The 21,406-nt window shown below is 42.9% G+C and overlaps 1 protein-coding gene across 2 annotated transcripts in view; it reads left to right on the top strand.

The window, feature by feature from the left end:
• RABEP1 (rabaptin, RAB GTPase binding effector protein 1) overlaps window positions 1-21,373 on the top strand; it is a 115,568-nt gene extending 94,195 nt beyond the window's left edge. For both annotated transcript variants that reach the window (XM_025361890.1, XM_025361891.1), the window contains 9 exons: window positions 58-162; window positions 1,926-2,042; window positions 4,894-4,992; window positions 9,817-9,957; window positions 12,649-12,838; window positions 13,702-13,757; window positions 15,901-15,999; window positions 16,921-17,037; window positions 18,650-21,373. In XM_025361890.1, coding sequence (XP_025217675.1) covers window positions 58-162; window positions 1,926-2,042; window positions 4,894-4,992; window positions 9,817-9,957; window positions 12,649-12,838; window positions 13,702-13,757; window positions 15,901-15,999; window positions 16,921-17,037; window positions 18,650-18,751 — 1,026 coding nt within the window. In that variant the 3' untranslated portion in view covers window positions 18,752-21,373. The remainder of the gene's footprint in view (window positions 1-57; window positions 163-1,925; window positions 2,043-4,893; window positions 4,993-9,816; window positions 9,958-12,648; window positions 12,839-13,701; window positions 13,758-15,900; window positions 16,000-16,920; window positions 17,038-18,649) is intronic.
• Window positions 21,374-21,406: the final 33 nt, after the last annotated feature.

The following is a 21,406-nucleotide window of genomic DNA, read 5'->3' on the forward strand; positions in this document are numbered from 1 at the left end:
GTGTGATGTAGATTTATTTTGTTTTGCCTGATAAGAAGTAATTTTGGTGCCCTTCAGGTGCATAATGCTGGAAATAAACTTGGTAGACGTTGTGATATGTGTTCCAATTACGAAAAACAGTTACAAGGAATTCAGATTCAGGAGGCTGAAACAAGAGACCAGGTGAGTTTCTTCTGGATGTGCCAAATTGGGTATCTATTGTAGTTTTTGTTGGAGGTGCAGAATTAATTGCCTCCCCTCCGCCCCCAGCCCCATTTACATTATGAAGCGTATCCATCTTGTTAAGTTATGAGGTAACCTGGTACATGCAATGGCAGCTGCTTTTCCAGTGGAGCTCACTAGGACTCTGCTTTTGTGTATCTGCACAGGCTAGCCCAGCTCTTAAAGGGACACTGCCTCATCTCCTCTACCCCTGCCCCTTCCGTCTAAGGCCTAAAAGTGATTTTATGGACATGGAAAGTACTTTATGATGTGGAGATCTCAGGGAGATAAAAGGTTGATTGTTGCCTCTAATAGAATAAAGGCTTAATTGAATGCTAATCAGAATTTGTGTCCTTCATTGCTTATTGCTTACTTCTTGTCATAAATTTGTTGAATTAAGGTTAATAAGTTCACAGAAATTAAGCTTTGGTAGATTTGGTATGCTGAGATTGATAAATCTTCAGTACCTTTTCAAACGCAGTGTTTAATAATGGGTACTTTGATAGCATTTAGGAAATAATGTAGAAATTCATAAGAGTAGGCTTGTAAAAGTATATGTAAGAAAGATACATTTTCCTTGTATTTCCAAATTGTTCTTTGGTTGTTATGAAGATTATTCCTAATCTTCAAAATAACTTTAAGCAGGTTAGAATGATGGTTTAATATTTTCAAATGTCATCGCTATGGAGTTCCTTCATACACTGTGTGCTTTACTCATCGATGTTTCAAAGGTTAACTTCTAAAGGTATTTGCAGAACTAATGTAGCTGGCCCCTGGTGGTGTGGTGTAGCAGTGGTTTTCACAGACATTTCAGTAGACTGTTTTAAGGCCTGGCTAAAAATTAGTCAGAAAAATAAGTGGGAAAAGGGTGTTCATGGAGAGAAAAGATGTACAAAGAACAGAGTTAGGAAAGAAAATGATGTATTCTAGGAAGTATGAGTAGTTATGTGGCTGGGCACAGGGGGTGATTGTTACAAAATAATGGGAGAGTAAACTACAAAGACCATGATGGGAGCAGTGATGACTGAAGAGATTTAAATTTTACCCTGAAGCCGGGTGCGGTGGCTCACGCCTATAATCCCAGCACTTTCAGAGACCAAGGTGGGCGGATCACCTGAGGTTGGGAGTTCAAGACCAGCCTGGCCAACATGGAGAAACCCCATCTCTACTAAAAATGCAAAATTAGCCGGGCGTGGTGGTGCGTGCCTGTAATCCCAGCTACTCAGGAGGCTGAGGCAGGAGAATCCCTTGAACCCAGGAGGTGGAGGTTGCAGTGAGCCGAGACTGCAGAGCGAGAGACTATCTCAAAAAAAAAAAAAAAAAAAAAAATTTACCCTGAAGACTTTGAGAGGCATTTAGAGTTTTAAGTAGGGAAATTATATTATTTCACTTTTTTCACAATTTCTGGTGTTAGTGTGGATTGTAGCCCGGAGACAGAGGATACACTCTAGTTAGGGAGAACAGTGTCATGGCCTGGAGGGTCTAGGGGAGAAGCAGATGTTTTCAGATGAGACGTGTGTGAAAAATGATTTGACTGTAAAGCACAGTACAGTTGTCTCTTGAGGTCATTTATCTAATTTCTGCCTGAATTAAAAAATCTATGGTGTTTCCCAGAAAAAGACATAGAGTTTGTTTTTTTTTTTTAATTCTGCAGTTAGATTTTTTTGAAAAATTTATAAAAGGATTCTGGTTTTTCTTTCTAATTGACTTTTAAAATGATATAGGTGAAAAAACTACAGCAGATGCTAAGGCAAGCTAATGACCAGTTAGAGAAGACAATGAAAGATAAGCAGGAACTGGAAGACTTCATAAAGCAAAGTAGCGAAGATTCGAGTCACCAGGTAAGGGAGGGTTTTTAGAGTGTGGCCCATGAGGGATGACTGGGTTATTTAAATGAAAGATTCAAAAAATAGAGTCATGTTTCTTTTGCCTTCAAGATTTGGCAGTTTTATTTTCCCTCAGGTAAAACGATTTCTTACTGATCATTCTGTGATATCTGTTTTACAGATTTTTAAAGAATAACTTTTGAAATAATTGGTCAGTAAACGCCAGGAGGCTCTGATTCTCCTTTCCTTTTTAGTTTGTATTAGTTAGGTTTTCCTGCTGCACTGGAAACTTGCTGACCAAGATACTAATTATTTTCTTTTAAACTTTGTAAAAGTATAGCAACATGAAAAAAAAAATAGCATATACAGATACACCAAACATACCAGAACCAACATCTGTGTAACCACCATTGAGATCAAGCAATAGGATATTAGCCAGTCCCCAGAAGGCCCTCACTTTCCCCGCACTTACAGCTCCCTCCCGACAGGCAGCCACTGTCCTAACTTGTAACACCATCAGATTAACCTGTGCTTCATGTTTAGAAAATGAAGCCATACAGTCTGTGTTATTCTGCGTCTGTCTTCCACCGTTCAACAGTGTATTATTCCTACTCATGATGCATGGAGTAAGTTTGTTTATTTTCATTGTTGAATAGTCATACCATTATACGGATATGCCACAATTTATCCAGACTAACGTTGATGGGTATTTCAGTTGTTTCCAGTTCTGGGATACTATGAATAATGTTCCTTTGACATTTTTGCATAGGGCGTGGTGGACGTGTTTCTGCAGGATTTGTAACTGGGGTGGAATGCTTGGGTACAAACGTTCAAAATGCCACATAGTTTTCCAGAGTGGTTACACCAGTTTAACCTCCACCAGCAATGTATGAGCGTTCCTGTGGTTCCAAGGTCTTGAAAAAACGTCATTTTGTTATTTTAATTATAGCCATTTCGGTGGGTGTGTAATGGTATTTCATTGTGGCTTAGTTTGCATTTCTCTAATGACCATTGAATTTATTTAGCATTTTTCATGTTTCTTGACCATTGTGATATTGTGTGTGTGAGAGATTCCTGCTCAAGTCTTATCCTCATCTTTCTTTCTATTGTGTTGTCTGTTTATTTTACTTTTTTTTGGTCTCTAAAAACTGATTTGTTAGGTGTCCTTTATATAATCTTGTTAGAATCTTTTGCTGACAAGTATTGCAGATGTCTTTTACTTAGTAACTTATATTTGCTGTTTTTTGTTTTGTTTTTGAGACGGAATCTCATTCTGTCGCCCAGGCTGGAGTGCAGTTGCGCAACCTCGGCTCACTGCAACCTCTGTCTCCTGGGTTCAAGCAGTTTTCTTGCCTCAGCCTCCTCAGTAGCTGGGATTACAGGCACTTACCACCACACCCGGCTAATTATTGTATTTTTAGTAGGTTTCACATTGTTGACCAGGCTGGTCTTGAACTCCTGACCTCAAGTGATCCACTCGCCTTGGCCTCCCAAAGTGCTAGGATTAAAGGCGTGAGCCATGCACCTGGCTCATCAGTAGCTTATGTCTTCGTTAATGGTGTCTTTTAATGAACAGAAGTCCTTAATAATGTCAAATTTGGGCGGGCGCGCAGTGGCTCACGCCTGTAATCCTAGCACTTTGGGAGACCGAGGTGGGCGAATCACCTGAGGTCGGGAGTTCAAGACCAGCCTGACCAACATGGAGAAACCCTGTCTCTACTAAAAATACAAAATTAGCCGAGTGTGTTGGCGCACGCCTGTAATTCCAGCCATTCGGGAGGCTGAGGCAGGAGAATCGCTTGAACCCAGGAGGTGGAAGTTGCCGTGAGCCAAGATCGCACCAGCCTGGGCAACAAGAATGAAACTCCGTCTCAAAGAAAAAAAAAATCAAGTTTGTTAATCATTTCTTTACGGTTTGTGATTTTCTTCCTTTTTAAAAAGGAATCTTTTCCTGTGGAGTTAGGAAGATATCCTATATTATAGAGGCTTTATTCACATTTATATCTAAAATTCCTTCAGAACTGACTTAGACACACATACACACACACACACACACACACACACACAGTGTAGATAAGGGTAAAACTTTTTTTTTTTAAAGTATGGATAGCCAATTTCTGTATGACTTGGTGAAAAGATCCACTTTTCCCCCATTGCTCTGTGTGGATTAGTTTCAGAACTATGGTCTGTTCAGTTTGTCTGTTTGCCTATTTTTTGTGCCAAATTCTGCACTGATTTATGTGAAATAAAATTTTCTTTTTTTTTTTTTTTTTAAACCCAAGACAGAGTTTCGCACTTGTTGCCTTGTCGCCCAGGCTGGAGTGCAAGGGCACATTCTGGGCTCACTGCAACCTCTGCCTCCCAGGTTCAAGCAATTCTCCTGCCTCAGCCTCCTGAGTAGCTGGGAATACAGGCGCCCGCCACTACATCCAGCTAATTTTTTAAATTTTTAGTAGAGATGGGGTTTTGTCATGCAGGCCAGGCTGGCCTCGAACTCCTGACTTCAGGTGATCTGCCCACCTCAGCCTCCCAAAGTGCTGGGATTACACGTGTAAACCACTGCACCCGGCCTGATTTTTTTTTTTTTAAACATCTTTAAACATAGCTCCAACTAGGTCACGTGAGTTAGTATCTGCTTAGACACCCATAAAATGCTCTCTGTTACTGTGTGGCTGCATGTGACTCGGGCTTTGGCACTGCCTTGTGTTATCCGAAAGGCCAAGGCTTTGCACACAGCTGTTGGATGATGGTGAGTGGTTACCATGAACCAATAAAATGTCAATTCCAGACACTAAATACTTACAAGATAGAAGAGTTAGTTTCAGAATAACCAATTTCCTAACTATATTTCTATGCATTTTTTAAGATCTCTGCACTTGTCCTAAGAGCCCAAGCATCTGAGATCTTACTTGAAGAGTTACAACAGGGATTTTCCCAGGCAAAGAGGGATGTTCAGGAACAGATGGTAAGTTTACTTTTAAGTAAATGATAACTATGTTACATATATTCCTTTTTTGTTCTATCTTTACATCATCTTTGATAGGAATTTATCATCCTGTCCAAAGTAGTTACTGTTGTCTTCTCTTGGGACTGTAGAACATTAATAATGGACAAAATATTGTAAAGACATCATTCCTTTTTTAAACCTACTTTCTGGCCAAACAAAAATTTTTCTCATCGTTTAACTTATTTTTCTGTTCGGGAAACCTAAACAGAATAAACTATGGACCTACATTTAATTTTTAATTCCAAATAAAAGCTAAAAAATTGAATGTCTGAGAGCCCTAGCCGGTACAACTTTTGACCAGTCATTTTGTGATTTTCCTGGATGGCTAATTTATTTAGAATAACCTTATTAGGGCTGGGCACAGTGGATCACAAGGTCAGGAGATTGAGACCATCCTGTCTAACACGGTGAAGCCCCATCTCTACTAAAAGTACAAAAAATTAGCCAGGCGTGGTGGTGGGTGCCTATAGTCCCAGCTACTCGGGAGGCTGAGGCAGAAGTGCTTGAACCTGGGAGGCTGAAGTTGCAGTGAGCCGAGATCGCGCCATTGCACTCCAGCTTGGGTGACACAGCAAGACTCTGTCTCAGAAAAAACAAAAACAAAACAAAACAAAAAAACCTTATTAGTTTCACAGGGGTTATGAAAAAAACATGTCACTGCTGTGGTGCTGGGGAACTTCCAGAAGGCCATCTGTTCTGAGAGGGATGGGGGCAAAGTGTTAGGAGCAAGGGCTGCCTAGAGCCTTTGCGGATAGTTCCCCAGGCCTGGCCTCCCTCCTTACCAGTCTGGCTACATTTGCTTTGTTTTTCCTTTTCTCAAAGTTGGAGCCTACATCTCATGCCTCCAGCTAAATTAGAGGTGGCCCTGCTGGGGTGATTCTCCAAAGCTGATTCTTACCCGGGGATGACAGTTTAAAAAAAAAAGCCTTGGGTGGAATGGTCATTGAATGTTTTTAATTGGCATTAGGTCAGCATCTGAATGGCCTATGAACTGATCCCTAAATCTTAAACCTGGTCTGTAGGGAAGCATCTCATCCTAATCATTGACCCATAGTTTCATATGTTTTCTCTAATTAGACAATACAAAATAATAACACTGGCGTAAAGATCATTGTTAAATACTGACAGTTTCATAGTGGTGAGCCTCCTACACTCCTTTGTTCCCTTGCATCTTTTTCCTTCTTGTCTGTTTTTTTATTTGAGATGGAGTTTTGCTCTTGTTGCCTAGGCTGGAGTGCAATGGCCTGATCTCCTTCTCCTGGGTTCAAGTGATTCTCCTGCCTCAGCCTCCCGAGTAGCTGGGATTACAGGTGCGCAACACCATGCCTGGCTAATTTTGTATTTTTAGTAGAGATGGGGTTTCTCCATGTTGGTCGGGCTGGTCTCGAACTCCTGACCTCAGGTGATCCACCTGCACTGGCCTCCCAAAGTGCTGGGATTACAGGCGTGAGCCACTGCACCCAGCCTCCTTCTTGTCTTTTAAAACCCATCAGCCTTTGCAGACACTTTTCAAGCTGGTTTCACTTAAAACGAATGTGTGTGAGTGACACTGGAGAATTGTTGAAATTAAGGTTGAGGTCCTATGAACTCTAATACATGACCATTTTGTTGAAATTACCATGAGTGAGAGACACTCACCACCTTAGTGCATGCTTGCCCTTGTTCTGAGTCTTTCTGTGTATGTTTGTAGGTATATGATGTGTATGTTTGTATGTCTTGGTTTGTGTTTTTTGCTGGACTATTTGGAGTTATTGTAGATATGATAGTCATAAGTATTTTAGTATGTATTTCCTAAAACAAAGAGTTGTTCTGCATTGCTACAGTACTATTATTACATCCTTAAAATTTAACCAGTTGTCCCAATAAGTCCTTGATTATTTTTTAGTGGTGGTTTTCCTTTTTATATTTTCTATATTTTGATCCAGGAACCAATCAAGGATCACATAATTTCATCTTGTTGTCATGTTGCCTTAGTCACTTTTCATCTAGAACAGGCTCCCACTCTTTTTTTATTTTTAAGAATCCAGGCCGATTGCTTTGTTTTAGGCCAGCTGTCTTGTAGAATTCATTTGTCTGATTATCTCCTTGTGATGTGATTCAGGTTAGACATCTTGGCACGAATACTGCGTAGATGAAATGGTTCAATGGGAGGTTCCTAACATCATGAGGCACGTTAATGATGAGTGCTTCCGTTACTGGGATGTTAAATTTGATCACTTGCTTAAGGTGGGGACAAAATAGTTCCAGAATGACTACATCAATATTGCTACCAACAGCAAATCTACTAAGGAAAGGTCAACATTTCTTTATAGTTCTTTCTGCCCGTAGACTGTATCTCAGATAAGGGTTTACAGTTTAAGTACTCTGTTCAAATGTTAGTTGTTCTCTCTGTGGTTGTATTAGGAATTTGACATATAGTTAGCTCCATTTGTTTCTCTTTATGTTACATTTTCATATTTGATTTTTCTTTTTTGATTTATATTTTGAATATGCAATATGGTTCATAATCAAAAGTATAAAAATAAATACTCCATTTCCATTCCCTATCCTTTTCACCCCATTTCCACCCACTCTCATACGTAATCATTTGAATTTATTTTTGACTTATCTTTCTGTTTTTCTCTTTACAAAAACAAGCAAATATATACATATTCTTTTTTCCCTTCTTTCATATCCACAAGGTGGTGGGATGCTAATATTTTGTTGTAAATGGGTTGAAAGTGATCATAAAGCACAGTGGATTCTGGTCTGAAGACAGTAAGAGCCAGTGGGATTTAGCCAGAGCATATGCATGGCCTTGACTGCCTGTCTCTAGCCTGTTTGTCCTTCAGGATGCAGCTCAGTCATCAGCTCCTCTGGGAAGTGTTCGTTAACTCTCCCCAATTTCCTGCCCCAAATTAGGTGCCCCTTTGGCCTTTTATCACTGCAGTACCCAAGCTCTGTCATAGCAGTTAATGGTATTGTAGTTTTTGGTTTACTTGTCTTTCTCCTCTATTGGACAAAGTCTTTGTCTTTTACCTCTGTATTTCCTTTGGGCAGCAAAACACGTGGCATAGAGTAGTAGCTGCAAAATAAATGTTGTATGAGAGCATAATCTACATGTATGTGTGCCCTTAAGGTAAGTGACCTGGCATTACAGAGTAGCAGGAGCCACATGCTTTCCGAGAGCTTTGTCTTATACTCGGATTTGCTGGAGTAACTTTTACATTGATGCAAATAATATGAAATACCTAAAATTGTTTTATACAGCAACAAGCAGAAGTGGGAGTGTGTCCAATTTTAAGAATAAGCTTCTCTGGCTGGGCGCGGTAGCTCACGCCTGTAATCCCAGCACTTTGGGAGGCTGAGGTGGGCGGATCACGAGGTCAGGAGATCGAGACCAGCCTGGCCAACATGGTTAAACCCCGTCTCTACTAAAAATAAAAAAAAATTAGCTGGGCGTGGCGGTGCATGCCTCTAATTCCAGCTACTTGGGAGGCTGAGGCAGGAGAATTGCTTGAACAAGGACTCGGGAGGTGGAGGTTGCAGTGAGCTGAGATCACACCACTGCATTCCAGCCTGGGCTACAGAGGGAGACTCTGTTTCAAAAAACAAAAAAATAAAATAAAGAATAAGCTTCTGGAGTGCTCTGTGATTCCCAAGCTTAGATCCTCTTGACGACTTCCAGTATCTGGGCCTGCTGGGCCATTCACAGTGATCCTGAGCCTGAACAGATGTACACATGACGGGAAATGAAGACACTGCTTGGCTTCTTCCTCCTTTCTGCTGAGTGCATGCCATGAGAAAAGAGGCGTTGTCTTAGAGCACATGCTCTGTCTGACACGGGGCTTGATGGTGTCAGCCACTTCCATTGAACTAGAGATCCTGGTCCTTCTGTAGTACAGGGACATGGAGGGAAAATATTATTATTAATTAATTTTTTTTTCGAGATGGAGTCTCGCTTTGTCGCCCAGGCTGGAGTGCAATGGCGCAATCTCGGCTCACTGCACCCTCTGCCTCCTGGGTTCAAGCGATTCTCCTGCCTCAGCCAATTCCTAGTTGCTGGGATTACAGGCACACGCCACTACGCCCAGCTAATTTTTTGTATTTTAGTCGAGACGGAGTTTCACTGTTTTGCCCAGGCTGGTTTCAAACTTGTGATCTCAGGCAATCCACCCACCTCAGCCTCCCAAAGTGCTGGGATTGCAGGTGTGAGCCACCGCGCCCAACCAGAAGATAGTATTTTTAAGCGGTTTGTAGGAACAATGGAGAATGAGCCTCAGATACCTGCTGCTTTGCCTGTCCTCTTGTGGAATATGTGCTGTAAATCAGAAAATCTCTGCACTGCTTTTTCTTTTTTTTTTTTTTTTGGGACGGAGTCTCGCTCTGTCGCCCAGGCTGGAGTGCAGTGGCCGGATCTCAGCTCACTGCAAGCTCCGCCTCCCGGGTTCCCGCCATTCTCCCGCCTCAGCCTCCGAGTAGCTGGGACTACAGGCGCCCGCAACCTCGCCCGGCTAGTTTTTTGTATTTTTTTTAGTAGAGACGGGGTTTCACCGTGTTAGCCAGGATGGTCTCGATCTCCTGACCTCGTGATCCGCCCGTCTCGGCCTCCCACAGTGCTGGGATTACAGGCTTGAGCCACCGCGCCCGGCCTCTGCACTGCTTTTTCTAAGTCTAGCAGAACTTCACCATACCCCGTCCATCCTCAGCACTCCTTTAGTTTGGTCTTGTTTTTCTCTGGTGTAGCTATTACCAGACCAGATCTACCTTTCTGGCTGTGATTAGTGTCTCCTTCTATTTTAGGCAGTGCTGATGCAGTCACGGGAACAGGTTTCAGAAGAGCTGGTGAGGTTACAGAAAGATAATGACAGTCTCCAGGGAAAGCACAGCTTGCATGTGTCACTACAGCAAGCCGAAGACTTCATCCTCCCAGACACCACAGAGGTAACTTAACTTTCCACATGATCAAAAATGTCAACAAGTACATTTTCGGAATTGGCTGTGTGTTCTTTATGTAAACAGCTTTATTCAGATATAATTCACATGGCGATCCAGCCGTTTGAAGTGTACCATTCAGTGGTTTTTGCTGTACTCACAGATGTGATGTGTGCGACCATCATCACAATCCATTTTAGAACATTTTCATCACCTCAGAAAGTAACTCCTTGTGACCCAAGTACACCAGCTAAAAACAAACACAAACACACACACAAAAGAAAAAGTAACACTTCACCCTTTAGCTACCATCTTTATTCCTCCTCCTCCCCTAACCTTAAGCAACTGCTAATCTACTTTCTGCCTCTATAGATTTCCCTATTCTGGACTTTCCTATGAATAGAATTATACAATATGTGGTCTTTTGTGTACATCTTCTTCACGTAGCCTAATGTTTTCAAGATGTGTAAGTTATTTTTGTGGGACCATATTGAGAGTGTGCCAGAAATTAAATGTTTGAAGAGGTCACCATGCTGGCTGCTTATGATGTTTGTTTTTGTATCTGGTACTTGAAAGGTTATACCACACTCACCATCCATAAAGATTATACTTGTGTTTCTTTTTGAGACAGATATTATCTGTCACCCAGGCTGGAGTGCAATGGCATGATCTCTGCTCACTGCAACCTCTGCTTCACGGGTTTAAACGATTCTCCTGCCTCAGCCTCCCCAGTAGCTGGGATAACAAGCGCCCACCACCACGCCTGGCTAATTTTTTGCATTTATAGTATAGAGGGGGTTTCACCATGTTTGCCAGCCTGGTCTTGAGCTCCTGACCTCAAGTGAGCCACCATGCCTGGCCAAAGATGACACTTTTGGTCACTTACATTCTTCTGTGGTTGGGTAAACCTGGGCTACAAAACCGATTTCCCAGAGACATTCATAATTGTCTCCTGAACTTTAACCAAGCTTTATTTTTAATTTTTATTTTTTGAGACACAGTTTCATTCTGTCGCCCAGGCTGAAGTGCAATGGTGCAATCTTGGCTCACTGAAACCTCTGCTTACTGGGTTCAAGTGATTCTCCTGCCTCAGCCTCCCGAGTAGCTGGGATTACAGGCATATGCCAGCACGCTGGGCTAATTTGTTTTTGTATTTTTATTTTTTATTTATTTTTTGAGAGGGAGTCTCGTTCTGTCACCCAGGCTGGAGTGCAGTGGAGCAACCTAGGCTCACTGCAACCTCCGTCTCCCGGGTTCAAGTGATTCTCCTGCCTCAGCCTCCCAAGTACTGGCACAACAGGCGCGTGCCACTGTGCCCAGCTAATTTTTAAAAATATTTTTTAGTAGAGATGGGGTTTCACCATATTGGCTAGGCTGGTCTTGAACTCCTGACCTCGTGATCTGCCCGTCTTGGCCTCCCAATGTGTTGGGATTACAGGGCATGAGCCACCATGCCCGGCCTTTTTTTGTATTTTTAGTAGAGATGGGGTTTTGCCATGTTGGCCAGGCTGGTCTCGAAGTCCTGATCTCAAGTGATCCGCCTGCCTGGGCCTCTCAAAGTGCTGGGATTGCAGGCGTGAGCCACTGCCTGCTAGTCTAGATTTTAAAATGTTCCAGGAATCCAGGCCGGGCACAGTGACACTTGCCTGTAATCCCAGCACATTGGGAGGTTGAAGTGGGAGTTTTGCTTGAGCCCAGGAGTTTGAGACCAACCTGGGCAACATAGTGAGACCGTGTCTCTACAAAAAATAAGAAAATTAGCTGGGCACAGTGGCATGCATGTGCCTATAATCCTAGCTACTTGGGAGGCTGAGGCAGGAGGATGGTTTGAGCCCAGGAATTTCAGTCTGTGGTGAGATAGGATTATGCCATTGCACTCCGTACTCCAGTCTGGGTGACAGAGGAAGATCCTGTCTCAAGAAAAAAAAAGGTCCAAGAATCCTTGAAGAATGTAGTCAGTGTGTAAGCCTTGATTCTTGGACCTGCCTCAGTAATAAATCTTATGAAATTTTAAAAACTGTTGTTTTATATATATTGTTATCTGAAACTCCCGTTTTTACTTTAGAGTTGCTTTAGGATATAATTGAAAGACTTTCTAAAAGAAGACAGAACTAAAATTTAGGAAGAAAAACAAAACAAATTACGTACTGAATTTATTACAGAAAAACAGCTTACCACCTTTGAAAGCCATCTCTGCCATTATTTGCCTCTGGCCTAAGGTAGTACTTTGCCTGTGGTAGATGTTCAGTACATGTTTGAATGAATGAATAAGTAAGTAAGTAAACCTTATCCTCTTGGTTCACACTTGCTACTGAGTGGGAACTTGCTACTGAGTTTTGTCTTCATTTCCTAACGCCTCACAAATTTCTGCAAGTAATAGTAGAGGAGTCTAAGGTATTATTTCGATTGAATGGCATATTGTAAGTCACTTAACCTTTTTATTTTTCTGCTTATGAAACAGTTTTGAGGGAAGAGTATGTGGCTCAGAAGATACGACTTGGCCAGAAATGTCTTTTCTATAATATAATGAATGTTAACCTGACATGGCACCTGCCCTGAAGCTCTAAGTGGCTTAATGGTCAAAGTCTTAATTTTTGAACCATTAAAACAGCATCTGAGATTCTGGTTATAGAAAATCTTTAGCTTCTTTATTTCTTTTCACTCTCACAAACGCAATAATCATTTGTTTCTTGAATCCAGGCACTGCGGGAGATGGTATTAAAGTACCGCGAGGACATCATTCACGTGCGGACAGCAGCAGACCACGTAGAAGAAAAGCTGAAGGCCGAGATACTTTTCCTAAAGGAGCAGATCCAAGCAGAACAGTGTTTGAAAGAAAATCTTGAAGAAACTCTGCAGCTAGAAATAGAAAACTGCAAGGAGGAAATAGGTGAAGATGAAAGTGATGTAGTTTAGAGTCACTAAAGAAAACTTCAATAAAGAAGTAATACGTGGCCGTGGAGTCTGGAACCAGAGAAGCATAGGAAAAAATTTCGTACAGACTCAGTCCATTTTTTATAGATATTCTGATATATTCAGATTCTGAATATATATTCTGATATATTCAAATAATCAGAAATTCTGGTTATTTTAAAAACTTGTCTTTTTTTTTGAGATGGAGTTTCACTCTTGTTGCCCAGGCTGGAGTGCAGTGGTGAGATCTTGGCTCACTGCAACCTCTGCCTCCTGGGTTCAGGCAGTTCTGCATTCTGCTGCATCAGCATCCCAAGTAGCTGGGATTACAGGCATGCACCACCACACCTAGCTAGTTCTGTATTTTTAGTAGAGACGGGTTTCTGCATGTTGGTTAAGCTGGTCTCGAACTCCCGATCTCAGGTGATCCGCCTGCCTCGGCCTTGCAAAGTGCTGGGATTACAGTTGTGAGCCACTGCGCCTGGCCGAAAACTCGTCTTTTTAGGAGTTCTCTGGCCTCTTTGGCAATTATTCATAGATAGGATTCTCAGTACTTGAACCCAGACCCAGGGGAACGTGATTCGATGAGTGGCGTTTCCCTGCAGAGACGTGATACGTGATCTAGAAGTAGTTTATGACACCGTGTCCGTTTGCATAGATCCTGCTTTTCCCTGCGCTGAATATGCTGATTGCTTGGTGATAATTTTGAGACAGCCCCCCAGAACCCATGTTCAGCATATATTTGAATCCTTTGGGGGTGTTCTAAAATTTTAAAGAAAAAAATGTTTATGCAAAATAATAGATGAATGCTAATACGTCTCATTTTTTTTTTCCTTCTAGCTTCCATTTCTAGCCTAAAAGCTGAATTAGAAAGAATAAAAGTAGAAAAAGGACAGGTAAGTCGTGAGTTTCAAATTAATTCTGTCAGCAACCGGTGGTTATTTATTGACTCCTACTATGGTAGACCCAACGAATAAAAAATAGTTAAGGCATGGGACCTGCCTTAAGGAACTTCTGTCTTGCGGGAAGAAAACCATGGGGGTAAGGGTGTGATGGTGACTTACTGAGAGTGCCCTGTGTGTCAGGCTGTGTAGAACTGGAGGAGGTAAGGCTAAGCTGTGACTGTGGCTTGGAGTTTCCAGTGTAGGGAGAAGATTGGCCAGGTATGGTCATAACATGTTATATGCTTAGAGGTACAGTAGAAATATGTATAAAAATGTTACAAACAAGAGATGATGTTTTCTAGCTGGCTTAGTCCTCTTAGACATCATCAGTACCTTTCATAGTAACCCCATTCAACTTCCTGACCTCACTGTTCCTTGATTTAGAGATTTTCACCTCCACCCTGCTCTTCCTTCTCACACACTGGGCTGCACTTTGCCCAACTGTGACATCTCACTGCAGCCTTAAATTCCTTGACCAGAATCTGCCATCCTTCCAGCTCTTCATCCTGCAGGCCTCTCCATCGGAGTACCTCATTCAGACCTCCACTTCTCTGAACTTCCCCTTTTATCCTGGTTTTAGCAGCTTCATGGCTTGCTTGCTTTCCCCTAGGTCGCATCTTACTGGCCTGCCTCTTCCCCTCATCTCCCACCACACCTGCCCCTACGGTCTTTCACTCCTTGTCCTGCTGCTGCCCTCACCTGACCACTGCCCAACCCTGGACTAGTCCTGCTGTCCCTAGCTGCTGATGCCACCAGACTTGGTGACACTGCCTGCTCGTGCTGCCAGATGGGCCTCCAGTGCTCCTCATGCAGCCTGCCATGTGTTCTAAGTTGCGTCTCCTCCATTCCTCACAGTGGCAGTTTCAGAGTCATCTCACCTCAGCCTCCTCACTCTCAGCAGATGCTGGCCTCACTCCTCAGGCATCAGGCAGGGCCACCTTCAGCTCCTGGGCTCCTCAATTACAGGTTCTCCTTTTATTCCCAGCCTTCTCTTTTCCTTCAGAGAAAATGATGGCCTGCTTCTGAGCACAGTGTGTCACTGCATAGGTGCTTTGACTGAGTGTCTCCGGACTTCTCCAGACGTCCCCACACCGTGCTGGGCCTTGAACTTCTACCTCTGGACTGGTCTTTTCCATTATGCATGAACAGGCCCAGGTGTCTCCCATTCAGAAGGAAAAAGTCTTTGGATTGCACTCCTCTCTCAAGCTACCAATCTTTCTTCTTGCTTCTGTTGCCACAGTCTTGATCATGTCCACTGCCAGACTTCCCAGCCACCCCTCCACCCGCTGCAGTCTGCCTCCTGCCTCCACTTTGCTTCTGAGATTGCACGAGCAGAAATTACCAGCGCTTGAAATACATCTCATCCTTTCCATTCCAGCTGCCACTCTTTGAGTTCAGACTTCACTCTCACCTGGCTTATTTTAACAGCCTAACTTACTTCCCTGCCTCCAAAATTTGTCCCTAATTCATTTCCATATTGAAATCAAGGTGATACTTAAACATTATACTTGTTCGCATCTCAGTCTAGTGGAGAGCCCTCCAGCGGTTTCCTTTATTTACAGGATCAAGTCCGTATCCTTAGCCCAGCCAGAGCTCTCCTGCCTCACACTACCTCTCCGCCTCAGTGCCTGTGGCTCCCAATGTGCCATGCTATAGGCCAGCTGAACATGCCACCGTTCCTGCATGTGTTTTTAATGCGTGCCGTCCATTCCCTCTTACTGGAGTATCTCTCTCCATCCTCTCCCCTTGTCACCCTTGTCTTTGCCCTGTAAAAATGTAGGAGTCAAATGTCATCTCCTCTAGGAAGTCCTTTGTAACTTTTCTGGCAGAATTAAATGCTGCTTCCTTCATGCTTCCCACGTCTGTTTCCCCTGGTTTCTCCATTTTGAGGCCTTAGAATACAGTAGGTGCCTAATAATGGTTAATGAACGAATAGTTCAGGAAGAATACAGAGGGGATCCACAGAGCTGAAAGGGTGAGAGTATTCCCAGTGTAGCCTGAGTGTCTTGGTGTAATTCTCCGGGCTCTAGGCTCTTTTAGGCAGTGCACTGCGGGCCTGAGGGAGTTTCTGTCTCAGCTTTTTCTGTTTTCACAGTTGGAGTCCACATTAAGAGAGAAGTCTCAACAGCTTGAGAGTCTTCAGGAAATGAAGATCAGTTTGGAAGAGCAGTTAAAAAAAGAGACTGCTGCTAAGGTAGTATTTTCATTGGTCATTTAATTTTGAAAAGTAGGGCTAAGAAGGTAGGATCCCATCTTGCATGTTAAGAAAAAATATTGGTGCTTTGAAGTGTCACCTTTTAAAAAGTTGGCAAGACTGACAGCTTGTGAAAAGAAAAAAATTAAACGAATTGATCTATTCCAGCTGGGTTAAATCTTTTCTGCCAGGTTGGGAGGCCTGTGTCATGGGCTAGCTTCCGATAGTAGGCAGGCAATCAGGGCCATTGACCAAGCCTGGGCACTGCCCAGTTAGAAGCAGCTTTGAAAATGTCATTCCATCTGACTGATGTATCAAATCCTAAGAGAGATGGCATCAAACCAGGTTTGCCGCCTACATTTTGATGAGTTCCGTTAGAATAAACGTGCATGTTGTGGGGGTAGTGAGCTGAGGGGTCAGACCTTAAAGCACAGACAGTGTTGTTGAACTGCTTGTTTTTAGAGGCTCCCACACATCCTGCTGAAGTTTTCTGTGAGAGAGATTGGGGATAGCTGGGGCTGCCTGGGGCGTAGTCACTAAGTTTCCTGGTGGGTGCTTGACTGTGGATGTTGTTAGAGGAAATCCTGTGTGCATCCCTGTCGCTGTGACAGATTCTGATCTCAGCAACTGTTTTGATGATTGATTATTGTCACTGTCACCAGCTGCTGGGGGTGGGGGAGGGCAGCACTTTAATCCATTTCTTCCTCTGGCTTTTCACACCCAGTTCATCTTAGGACCTACAGCAAGCAGTCCAGATGGCTTGCACACTTGCTCTACAGATAAAGAGATTGGTCGTGTATAGGAGTATGATGGATATCCACCCACCTTGCTGCCCTAGTAGTTGGTAACTACAAGTTACTAGATTTCCTAAGTAATTCGGCCCTTTGGCATTAATCTTCATTCAAAACTTGTATTTTTTAGGCTACCGTTGAACAACTAATGTTTGAAGAGAAGAACAAAGCTCAGAGATTACAGACAGAATTAGATGTCAGTGAGCAAGTCCAGAGAGATTTTGTGAAGCTTTCACAGACCCTTCAGGTGAGGCGTTTGGGGAACCACATACAGAGCACGAAGGCAGTTTTGGGGGACAGAACCTTGCCAATCCCTGACTTGACCACTGGCAGTAGCTAGAGGTTTAGAGACTGGCTGCTCCTACCTCCACCCCAAATGTCTGCCTCATCATTCAGGCCAGAAACCTGGTGTGTTCTTCACACTTGGCCCATTTTTCTTTTTCTCTATACCTTGCCAATTTTGCCTCCTTATGAGTAAAGTATAAACTCCTTAGCATACTATGTAAGACTCTTCCCAACCAGGCCTACCCCTGTATTTTGCTCATCTCTCTGCCTTGTTTTACATTCTCATGTTTAACTGCTTGTGGTTCCTCGCCCACAGTGTGGTCTTCCGTCTGGTAAGCATCCTCCTCTCATCCCCTCCTGACTCCTTTCTTTCAAGGCTCAGCGTAGGTTTATCCATTCCATGGAGCCCTTCTAGGTCCCTGAGCTGGGCTTAAGTGCCCCCTCCCTCTGCCATGCTCCCTTGGGCACTCCATGAATGCCTGTAATGACAAAATGACATTTAGAATATTGTGCTAAAACTAAGTTTTTTTTCCCAATGGAACTTCAGATTCTTTTTTTTTTTTTTTGAGCAGAGTCTTGCTCTGTCACCCAGGCTGGAGTGCAGTAGCTCACTGCAGCCTCTGCCTCTCGGGTTCCAGTGATTCTCCTGCCTCAGCCTCCTGGGTAGCTGGGATTACAGGCACACACTACCACACCCAGCTAATTTATGTATTTTTAGTAGAGACGGGGTTTCACCATGTTGGTCAGGCTGGTCTCAAACTCCTGACCTCAGGTGATCCACCCACCTCAGCCTCCCAAAGTGCTGGGATCACAGGCGTGAGCTGCCGCACCCAGCCTGGAACTGTGTATTCTTCAGGGTCCGGAGTCAGGTTTCATTTGTCTCCATAATCCCAACACATTACACTTTAAAATCCTAGTCTGGGCCAGGCATGGTGGCTCACGCCTGTAATCCCAGCACTTTGGGAGGCTGAGGTGGGTGGATCACCTGAGGTCAGGAGTTCGAGATCAGACTGACCAATATGGTGAAACCTCATCTCTACTAAAAATACAAAAATTAGCCGCGCATGGTAGTGGGTGCTTGTAATCCCAGCTACTCGGGAGGCTGAGACAGGAGAATTGCTTGAACTCGGGAGGTGGAGGTTGCAGTGAGCCGAGATGGCGCCACTGCAGTCCAGCTGGGGCGACAGAGCAAGACTCTGTCTGGAGGAAAAGAAAAAAAAAAAAAAAAAAGCCGGGTGTGGTGGCAGGTGCCTGTAATCCCAGCTACTTGGGAGGCTGAGACACGAGAATCACTTGAACCCAGGAGGTGGAGGTTGTAGTGAGCCGAGATCACACCATTGCACTCTGGCCTGGGTGACGAGCGAAACTGTCTCAAAAAAAAAAAAAAAAAAAATCCCAGTCTGTTACACAATAGCTTTGGGGAATTATTTTAAAAATTTTAATTGTTCTTGTTGTCTCCCTTTGAAGTGACTGCTACTCTGGTGAGTTAATCTGCTGCATCTCAGCTAAACCAGTCACAGTGCAGAAAATCTAGGCAGGAGCCACCTGTACTTACTTCACCATTGTTTCTCCAGGTGCAGTTAGAGCGGATCCGGCAAGCAGACTCCTTGGAGAGAATCCGGGCAATTCTGAATGATACTAAACTGACAGACATTAACCAGCTTCCTGAGACATGACACCCTGATGGCAGGATTCCAGCCTGCACTTTGGGTTTTTAACTCATCTTTAGAGCAACATTACTTATTATTTAACTCTTAACTGAAGAAAGAGAAGTCACAACAAAAGGAAGACTGGAGAAATGCTTGCTTCTAGAGGGAGAGGACTGTGCGGCACAGGAAACAGCAAACGGGGTGATCTGCAGCCCAGACCTTCAAATGCGAACACTGATGACACCAGGCTTGATTCCAGCAGGCGTGGGATCAGATTCGGCGATGGAAAAAGTGCTGTTTCCTTGCCTGCTTTCTCCAACATAGATTTTTGGAACACATTTTCCTACCCTAAAGCGACATCCCAGTAGTGTTTGGAATTTTCTGTTCATAGATATTGGAAGAGAATTTGCTTTATCTGTTGTCTAGAGCTCATCAGTAACAGTATTCAGTTAGCAGACAGAAGTGTAGTATGCTGTATGAATATTTTATATTAAAATATGAAGGTTTGGAGCAGGCCATTGGCTACTGACTGTATTTCCCTCACTCAGTACATTTTTGTTTCCCTTTTACCATTTTATCTTGCTTTGGAGGACCTTAAATGCTACTGAAACTTACCTGAGAACCACAGGACTGTGGCAAACAAAACCAATTCAGGAAGTGAATTAATGATGAGGATCTGAAAACTTGGCTAGGGCTATATATACTGGAAGCTGAAGGTTAAAGGAAAAGCACAAGAAACTTGGGAAGCACTTTTTCTGCATACTTAGATGATCTTCATGGGCCCACAGGTACCAGGATAAAGCCGAACTGGTACCATCTACTCTTTTGAAGTGTTTTAGTCTAGTTATTGGATCAGTGAAAAACATTAATAAAACAAGCTTTGTCTGAGAACCTCTAGTATACATTTATAAATCTGCTTATTTTTCAACTTGGATCATTAGGCTTACATACTACTTGTTTCAAATGTGTCAAATACAAAAATGGTAACTAGGTTGACAGATATTTTGTATTTTTCTTTTAAGTCCAGACCTGGAATGTAAGGGACAATGCTTATGGAGAGCCAGTTAGAATACTGATCAGTCTGGAAATCTGCCTTGCCATTTTACAAGCATTAGATTCCTTTCCTGTGTGAAGAAAGCCTCCGTGAAACAGGTCTTTGCCATAACTTTATGAAGTGCTACAGAAAGCACAAAGGATTGATTCACGTTCACCAATACCTGCTGAGAGTACTGTCCCAGGAAGATCCACTGGATGGATCATCATCCAGGAGGTTCAAAAGTAAAATGGTTTTCAAATCATTTTTGAGATTGGTTGCATAACAGTAAGGTACCTGAAAGAAGGCTTCTGGGAGTTAGTGAACTAGGTAGATTGTTTTGTTCACATAAAGCCACCATCAACTTAAAGTGAATTGTCTGTTATAAATGAGGTCACTATGGACTTGCCCTAAAGATCTTTACTCCTGTACGTCTGTCTTCCATAGGACAAATGATAAGTACTACATACCTCATCTCTTGGGTTATTATTGTAGTCTTGCATTCATGATTATGAATTTAAAAATAAATATTAATTATGGAAATAGTACTAAAGGCTTGCCGCGCATGAAACATTATTTAAATTGGTTTGAAGTCCCTTTATAAAGAGTGCTGTATGGTTTAGATAAAGGAAACATATAACTATTGAGTTACAGGGGATTTTATTAATTATAAAATGCAATCAATTTAAATTACGTAGGTTTAAGACTAGTCCCTTGGATAAGCCCCAAGCGAATTTGTCTTCAGATTATTAAAATTAGTGCTGCAAATCAGGGTGGGCAGTTCACAGCCTTTCTGAACTGACTGAACTAGAGCTTGCAGTGAAGTGTTCTGCTGAGACTGAGCACCTTACAGGTATTTTTCTCCAGAAGACAGTACTGGGTAATAAAATCATCACAATTAGGGAATGGTTAGTGGTCTCTACTGTGACAAATGCAAACTGCTGGAATTCACTTTATTGAGAAAAATACTGTAGAAAAACCCAAACTGAGACTCTAAGTTTTGTTTAACAATGTGCTTCTGGTATGCAACAAACTACTGTGTCACTGTCCAGGTAGGAAACAATTCTTTCCACTGGGTTTTCAGCGTAAATGGGAACTGATTTAGAAGGTGAAAGAAAAGATCAGTTGGGTTTCTTGAGTGTTCCTGTGCTTATATTCAGTCTGTGCACACATGTTCTCATGCATGTCTAACCTGATTTACCTCTTACCTGTAACCTACCTTATCATGTGGCTTTTAATTGGCAGTCACTCAGCCATTTCTAAGCAGGTATAGTACTACCTTTCAGAACTCACATTGGCAAGTATAAAAAGATGAGTTAAGGCGAAGTGAGGACAAAATCACATTCTGCATACTAACCTATTTCTTTTTCTCTCCCTTTAAGGTGCTAAACCTGCACCTCATGTCCACTCAGTAACAAGTGTTAGGAGGTAGAGCACAGCCTCACTCAGCTCTGGAAGGTAATACAGCCTGTGAGGAAGTGAGCCAGCAGTGGCCTTTGCAATTGTGGATCTTGAGCTCTGCTCTCAGCAGATTTCAGGTGTAACCATTTGTTAACTGTACTGAAGGTGTGTCCTTAAGAAGAAAGTGTTCACATTAAAAAAGCTGCTGCCGAGTACACTGTGTGGTCTTTTCCTTTGAATCCTAGGTT

Source organism: Theropithecus gelada, chromosome 16, assembly GCF_003255815.1.
Source record: "Theropithecus gelada isolate Dixy chromosome 16, Tgel_1.0, whole genome shotgun sequence".
In the NCBI taxonomy this organism is placed as follows: Eukaryota; Metazoa; Chordata; class Mammalia; order Primates; family Cercopithecidae; genus Theropithecus; species Theropithecus gelada.